At 45.3% G+C, this 8,388-nt stretch overlaps 1 protein-coding gene across 1 annotated transcript; it reads left to right on the top strand.

Annotated features, from left to right (window-relative positions):
• Positions 1–1,334: 1,334 nt before the first annotated feature.
• Positions 1,335–7,648, top strand: LOC113777754. The gene has a single exon (XM_027322943.1). The coding sequence runs from the start codon at positions 6,084–6,086 to the stop codon at positions 7,044–7,046; it is 963 nt and encodes a 320-aa protein (XP_027178744.1). The 5' UTR covers positions 1,335–6,083; the 3' UTR covers positions 7,047–7,648.
• Positions 7,649–8,388: the final 740 nt, after the last annotated feature.

The raw sequence follows: 8,388 nt of genomic DNA on the forward strand, positions 1-8,388 counted from the left end.
ATTCAATAGCAATAGCAGCTCCTTCTGGGCATCTTCCTTATTTAGCTGCGGGAACGAGTGCTGTGCTTGCCCCGACCGATATCACCATTCATTACCGTGAACCGGCCTTGCCTTGGCCTTCACTTCAAAGTCAGATGAGTCCTCTGATGAACTTGGGTCCATACACTAGTGAAAAAAGGAAATTAGGCTTCTCTTTCCGCTTCTTAACTTCTATCCTTTTTCGTGCTTCGCCCTTCTTTGGCATCCTTCCCTATAAATCTCTCAATCTCGGGAGTTCCTGCCGATTGGTTAGTCCCTCGCGTTTTCTTCTTTCCTTTCTTTTTCACTCTTGTTAGGTTAGGAAGGAGCAAGCCTTTTAGACTATGGAAGGCAAGCCAGCTGAAGAAGTCAATCAAGCCTGCAGAGCAGTCACAAAGAATAGGTTGTATTCACTGGAACAAGAGTCACCTTCATCTCCTCGGGTCAAGCCACTGCCCTTCCATAGTGAAGACTCTTTCCAGGCCTACCGATAAGATTCCCTGGTAGAGCTCCAGATATTATAAGAGAGACATTTCTTTATCTGGTGGGGACAAACCTATAAGTATAAGATCATGGTAATAGGCTATAAGATAGCTAGAAAATAGACTATTCTAATAGTTACTGACTCTAATAATAGTAATAGCCGTTCAAAGGGCAAGCTCACCCCAGTCACTGCTTTCTTCCCCTATCCCTAAACAAATAGTCAGAATAGTGACTAGTCTCAGTCCTACTTACATCCATTGCTCCTTCCTCTCCTTGCTTAGGGCGACTTCGTTCCCCGCTAGCCAGTTTCCTGTAAGCTGAACTATATCTTAGTCATACTCTAAGCCCGTGGCAGTTCCATTCCATCCCGCCTAGTGCCCAGTCATGCATTTTGAGTCTTAAGCTAAGCGCTTTCCATTCCTTCTGCCAGCCATCCAGTTCTAAGGTCAGCCCTGCCCTTTTTGTTGGGTTAGAGCGAGTATGAAGTCAGGGAGGAAGAAGAAGAGAGGGAATGCCTGGCTGGGAAGGAAGTTTACTGGTTCGCTAGAGCCAGGGAACGAGCACTCAGGGATTTGCATAGAAATGGAAGGCAGAACGAATGACAGTGCTTAAGACTTCCACAAGCGGGAATTACACTAGCAACTCCTGCTTCAATGGGACTCGGGGTGGTCTATGCTGCATTATACTTGGTGGTCTTCTTTTTTTTTTCATAACTAATACCACCTCTTTCAAGAAAAATCCTAAGAGAAGAAAAGCATTCTATCTCTTTTGTGTCTTTCTTCTAGGCTGAGCTCCCGCCGCCTTAGTCTTGGTCAGGGAATCGAAGGTCTCTCCCTTTCTTGGCGACTGGTTAAATTAAGAAAGTGTTCATTGTTCCATTTGTGTCTAATGTTCGGCTTAGCGGAATAAGCTTAGTCGATATTGGGTTAGCGTTCAGTGTACTACGGTATAAGATCGAAAAGAATACATTGCTGTTTTTCTCTGCCATATTCTTTTCATAAGCAGAAAGGCAAAGAGGTGGAGAGAACAATCAGTTGGAGCACCCATAAAGCTTGGGAAATTCCTTTTCTTTTGCCGCATTTCGCTCAAAGGGTTGAAGGGAGATAGTGCAGCAAGCTGTTCGCAAGGGCCAACTTGATCCCCTTCCCCAGGGATCTCAGATGAGGGAACCCTGGGAGAGCCGCCGACTCCAACTACCGTCCATGTACGATCCATACTAGATCTGACCAACTGCCCATCCTACCTCCTCTACGTTCTTGACAGCCTATCTTTGTCTCAGTAGAGTCTTTCAGTGGCATGTTTCGGTCCTCTTCCCCATTACTTAGAAAAAGTGAGCCACCAGTTCAGGTACAAGATACTATCATTACCGCCTGGACAATTAGACATCCAACCCGTAATCGCAACGACCCAATTGCAAGGGCGGAGCTCTACCAACTGAGCTATATCCCCCGAGCCGAGTGGAGCATGCATGAAGTAGTCAGATGCTTCTTCTATTCTTTTCCCTGGCGCAGCTGGGCCATCCTGGACTTGAACCAGAGACCTCGCCCGTGAAGTAAATCATCGCACCTACGGTCCAACCAATTGGGAGAGAATCAATAGATTCCTTTTCGGCTCATACATAAAGGCCATCCTTGAGTTCGCTGCTAAACGAAGACGGGAAGGGATTCGGCTCTCAGGTCCATCAACCTTGCAACACTAACCCCTGGGGGGAAGCGTGTAACTGATCCAGATCGGAAGGAGATTCTACCAGGGAGGCCTGAAGCGAAGGATAGGCTGAAACATGGCAGGATTGATTGTAGTTCGCTTCGGATGCCATTTGACAACAAATCGGTAAGTCGTAGATCCCGCTTCGGATGCCATTTGGATGGCCTCCTCGCTAAAGGTTGGAGTGACTGTACCTATTCGTTTCGTTTACGTGGCCTCTGCTATGAGGGAATCCCCGCCTTCTTTTGATAATGGAGGAAGCGTAGGTACCAATTCGTTGAAATAGTCAACTTCTATCACTCCTCTCCTCTTTCTTTCTTTGCTGCAATAGATGAGATTGGGATTGGCCTAGTTCCAATCCTTTTAGAAAAGCCCGTCTTTGCATAACTGCAATTTCCTTTCCTTTAGTTCAAGCGGCATCAACTCTAGAATCGTTTTGCCCAGCCCTCTCTTCAATCCTTCTCTTTCGGAGTGGAGCACTCCTGTTTGTTCCTTTCTAATAAAAGCTTGGTACGTGTTCTGAGCGAGCCTTCGCGTGACGTGAACGGTACCTATGAAGTGGAATCCGTCTGTCTTGTCTTCCACCTCATAAGGGAGTTGCGTTCCGAGGGACTCAAAATCTCCAATGCTATTGTCAAGCTTGGACATACTTAACACTGACCCAATTGAGACCGTGGCCACACCTTGATAAAAACAGTGATGACTTGGATAAATCACCCTGGATACGTGGCTCTTCGATGGGGGAAGAAAGCTTTCAAGCTAGTCGTCTGAGTGTGTGGTGTGTAGTGGATTAGCAGATTGCGGTAGGTAGTTCGAATGGGCTTCTTTCTGCCTTAAGCCTTGCTTGGTTGGCGCTTGCTCAGCTCTAGCTTATCCTGCGCCTTCCTTTTATTAGATTCTTTTTGGGTGCTATATGAAGCTACCTTCCGAAAGGTAATCCCATACGCTTCGGATGCCATCCATCGATACCAGATGAGAGATTCTAGAACGAAGACGCGGATTCCCTCAGAAAGAGATTTAGGGAAGTAGTTATGGGGGGCAAGTCGGGGCTTTCTCCCTAAAAGCAGAGAAGCTAGAGAAAGCCCGGGGCAAGAGCAAGGGAATAGGAGTTAGAGTTGGAAAAGACGTATTCCCTATACGAAAGCGGAGACGGCAAGAAAGTATTTAAAGAGGAGTTGGAATCGGCCTTATTAGTTGTAGTAGGAGACGTGGGCACGGAAACTAAGAGAAAAGCAAGCCTCGTACTTGATCCCGGAGCAAAGGATGTTTATTCGCCTTTTCTTTATGCTCGCTTCATTTCATTCCGCTCGTTCGGTATGCCGATATTATCAAACTATCCAAAACGAATTACCTGAAGAGCTAGATTTAGGGAGAATCTATCCAACGAACCCCAACGAGTGTAATACCTGGAGCGAGTCTAAGAGAACTGAGGACAGAGATTAAGGAAACAGACACGGGCCGACCGGATGCCATGCCTTATAAAGAAGAAATCTCCTTTTCTAGGCTACCTAAAACGGCAAAAGCTTAATTACTTGCACCCTTTGCTTCGTCTGCTTTTATCGGTTCAACTTCGAAGTCTTTCCTTCTCTTTTTGTTCAATTCTTCCTCTAAAAGTCCAGTTAACAACAGGGAGCTACGATTTGCTTTTAAGCTTGAGATAATGGCCTTCAGCGGCAACCTATCTTCTTAATTCAGCTTCCGCGCCTGGTGAAGCCAAAAGCCTCTTTCTTACGATCCAGCTACCTATCTAACGAGAACCGCCTCTCTAGCCTACTACCGCGCAAGGGCAAAAGCAGCACCGGCCCCCCCTTTCAGTGGATGAGATTAGGATGAAAAGCAAGTCGATGATGCCATAAGTCAAAGGTGAGGCGAGAGTCCTTCACTGCACTCACTGGAGATGACGCCATGAACCAGTCCATAGGAGCTAGGCAAGGAAGAAGCTTAGCTAGGTGACTTAAAATGCTTCTAACCAGTCTTTCTTTTGGTGGTTAGTTAGCTCGTGTAATAGCACCCGTCCTCCTGTCCTTCCCTTTCCTCTGGCGCAAGGGCAAAAGCTTGCTGCTTTCAGTTCATGTTCTTTGGAAGAGAGTACGCGCTTTCAATCAAAAAAGAAGAAAGAGAGTAGCGAAGGCGACTTGATAGTTGTTATAGTTAGAAGGCAGACCTGAAGAGATAGACTCAGGTAAAGCACCCACACCAACGAGTGTAATACCTGGAGCGAGTCTAAGAGAAGAGCTAGATTCGCCAACTGGCCTTACCCGCCACTTCCCTATTCAAGGAGTTCTAGTCATCCGAACTGATTCGATAGCAGTAGCAGCTCCGAAGATCCCAAGGCTATTTGAGGCCAATTGATAACATCACAGCTGATACGACAGCTTATTCACTTACCAAAGCAATAATAGAAAGAAGCAGTACATGTTCGACCGGTTAGACGTGAAGTCGAACGAGTTGTTTGAAGACCAGAACATTAGCAACTAAGTCTTTACGGTCGAGGGTCGATGTAATTGACGCGAGCTCTCATTCAAGGGCTTACCCTATTCGAGATATCGAGATTGGCATTCCACTTTCGAAAAATAGAGTTCTTCGTAAAGAAGTTCTTTTAGTATGATAAGTAGTTTTATCCATTGAAGTTGAAGTACATAGTTTACCGATTGAAGTTTAGGTAGAAAGCTCCAGTTTTTTTTCTTTTTCTTTACCGCTGCCGGATAAGTTTGCTAACCGTGGCCCTACTCCTTTCATGCCTCACCCCAAAGACATCCACTCTGTAAGGGGATTCTAAGAGAACTCTTGTCTAGGAGTCAAAACGATGTGGAACTTCTATTCTATATCCAAGCTGAGCTCGGACCCTCCTCACTCACGAGTAAGCGGTTTCAACTCTTCCTGGAATCCGTCCACTCAGGGGGTCCCTTACCTAAGGGCCACTTCGTTCACTTGTCTTTAGGCACTCCAAAGGCATAATCAAAAGATAGGCTGATCACCAATTCAACTGCCATTCCAGAGGCTTCTAGAATGCCTTCTTTGGCACTTGAAGCCAATCAACGTATGGAGAAAAACTGCCTCAGTGACCAGGAACGACAGTCGTCTGCTAATCGAAGATGGACATGCAGAAGACTGCGATGCAAGTAACGGGGTACATACAGATGTGTGTAAGGACCAGAACTGCAATTTATCAAGACCTCCATCCCCGTTACCTAAGGACACGGAGATACGCGTTCACGAACTAGCCAATGCCTGCGCACCGATGAAGGATCCCACCAAGGGTGAGACAAGTCTTATGCTTATCTCCTCCGACACAATTCTACCAGCTGTTCAGTGTGGAGGAGAAGCAGGAGTAAACTCTGGCGAATCCCCAATATTGGCCACAGAATGGACCAATTCCTTCATTCAATAGAAGGGCAGACAGATATTGAATTAACGGAAAGGAACTGAACCGAAAATTGCGTATATAGTGGCTCGACGCGGCGATGTACACGTGCCTATAGCATGCAGCTGATAAAGAAGAGAGATAGATATATAGGAAGTGTGCCATCAAAGAAAGCTTTTTAAGCAATGTGACTACTGAGCCTACTAGACAGCTTGGTTTGATAAAAATCCTTTTTTTCCGGCTTTAAAGGATAGGGAGGCTCGTAAATGGTTGCGGTTAGTCACTAGAGGTTAGTAGGTTTCAGTTGTTTAGTCACTGATAAATGAGAGCAGTCACCAACGAGTCCCATCGTAATGACTGGGCGTTAAGCGTCACGAGCTTACGGGAGATAGAGCGAAGCAAGCCTACATAGGGTACAAGATCGAAAAGAATGCATTGCATTCCAAGTGAGATGTCCAAGATCATAAGGAAGGAGGGGAAGAATCGACGAGGAATCTAGAAGAGAAAATCGTGAATGAAAAAGCGTGACGAGAATTCTCAACTCGAGATGTTAGAGGGTGCAAAATCAATGGGTGCCGGAGCTGCTACAATTGCTTCAGCGGGAGCTGCTGTCGGTATTGGAAACGTCCTTAGTTCCTCGATTCATTCCGTGGCGCGAAATCCATCTTTGGCTAAACAATTATTTGGTTATGCCATTTTGGGCTTTGCTCTAACCGAAGCTATTGCATCGTTTGCCCTAATGATGGCATTTTTGATCTCATCCGTATTCCGATTTGATCTCTCTATGAATGGAAAAGGGGGGCTTTTGATCAATAGAACAAGAAGAGGAAGAAAGACAAAACAAAGAGCAATGCCTACATTCCCAGCTAACTTCTCGACGAGTACGAGTAAGATAAGCATCCAACTAGTTTACACCCAGAATGATTGTTTTTTTGTTTTCTTAGGTCTTTTTTTCATTTTTTTTTTCTTTTTTTTTATTTCTCAATTCTATCTGAATTTTATGCAAGGACATAAAAGAAAACGGATTGATTGGAACGATGCCTCAACTTCACGCGAGCCAGGGCCCGCCCAGTCCGGTTCTCCGGAAGACGATGACACCTCTTCAGAGGATGACTCCTCTTCAGAGGATGACTCCTCTTCTGTTGATGACCCCGAAGAAAGGGTACGGCTTCAGAAAGCCATAAGAAAAAAGATAGTAGCTCTTCTAAAGAAATTTTGTTCCACCTATTGCTCAAATATGGGCTTTTGTGGGAAATATTGCTCTCGAGGTAGAGCGGATTTTGATTTCTTGGGGGCGGCGCATGAGATAGCCAAAGAGGAGTTTTTTTATGAGAAGTCCTCAGCCAAGGTAAATGTCCTACGTAAACTTTTTGCTTTTCTGAAGAACTATTCTACCAATAAGACGTGGACAAATAATGACATGAACGCTCATTGGCTCCATGATGTCATGCGGCGAACTCCGCCATCTTCTAAATAACCAAGGCAAAGGTCATCTATTGGCTTTTTTCAGTTTTCCTTCACGGCGAATGAGAGATTTTTCTTTTTATGGCTTTTGATTGCTCGTTTCAATTGTTAGATTTGTTTCTGTTTTGCTTTGTCTGACGAGTAAGAAGGAAGGAGGCTAGTCCCCGAAAATGCCTCCTTTCTTGAAGGTCTTGAAGTTGGGGTTTATGGCTCCTTAGTTCATCTTTTGGTAGAACCAGGCACTTATGCGGTGGGTTCGACTCCCACAGGAGCGAAGATTGCTCGTTATTCCTTTTAGCTGCCCGCTTAGTGAATTGATCTCTTGTTTAGCGAATCGGGAATAAAAGGCCTGGGTCTCTTTTCTTTAAATGCTTTCTCCCGCCACCCGGCTCGTGAGTCTAATTCTGGGGTTCAGGAATAGGGGAAGAGGGAGTCTATTGGTATGGGTCCTAATCGCTCGTAACGATCCTTGCGGATCCCTTCTGTCGTCTCGGTCGTCATCTATCCCCTCTATCGTCTTCGTTCGAATCGGTCGTCTATGATCGTGCCAAAGGGCGGAGCTTTCTTTAAAGCACTAATTACTGGGTGAGCTGATACGAGTAGTTACAAATCGGATGCTACCAAAAAACTCTCTTTATCTTGTCTTCCTTCTCTCAGGACATTCTCTTCTTCTTCTTTAACTATGTTATTTGCTTTCACTAGCACCGGTTAGGAGACCAGTAAGAGCGGATTCTATAACAGTAAGAGTTCCTTCCACTTGGCTCAATAGCCAGAGATGAAAGTAATAGAAGCTTATTCTTTCACACAAGAGCAACCTATTTTTCTGAATGTCCAGCTTATGATGATTCAATTACAACAGCTGCAGCAAAAGTAGAAGGATCAGTCTCCCGACGTACCCAACACCTTCGAAAGAGCTGAGGTAAGGACCCCGATTTCATGATGAACCCTAGACTGAATCCAACCCTGTCATGAAGAAAGCCCTTTGTTACGCACAGGTCGCTTCCTGAAACAGCAGGGATATTCCATCGACCCGACCCCTCATTTTGTCTTGCTTTCTGGCTCGGGAGACGAATGCAGCCCGTAGTTAGTTCATTCAACGGAGAGGGAAAGCTGAATTCACATGTTACCAGAGGAATGCATCGTGTAATAACTAATAAATATGCATATTTCACTTCCATGGGAAGAATCGATCGAAATGAATCTGTACGATAAAGACTTTTTAGTCGAATGAGACCCCTCCTCCGGGATAGAATAAATCCTAAGTGCCTTCTTGTGGCTTTGGGGTATCTGAACCCAGTTGGCATTCTTGTTCGGATGCTTGAATCGAACTCATCTGTTTATTCATTCAATTCACA

This window comes from Coffea eugenioides, chromosome 7 (assembly GCF_003713205.1).
Source record: "Coffea eugenioides isolate CCC68of chromosome 7, Ceug_1.0, whole genome shotgun sequence".
NCBI classification, from domain to species: Eukaryota; Viridiplantae; Streptophyta; class Magnoliopsida; order Gentianales; family Rubiaceae; genus Coffea; species Coffea eugenioides.

What these genes read in the sequence shown, in the direction of transcription:
- LOC113777754 (XM_027322943.1), top strand. Translation starts at nt 6,084, where the DNA reads ATGAAAAAGCGTGACGAGAATTCTCAACTCGAGATGTTAGAGGGTGCA.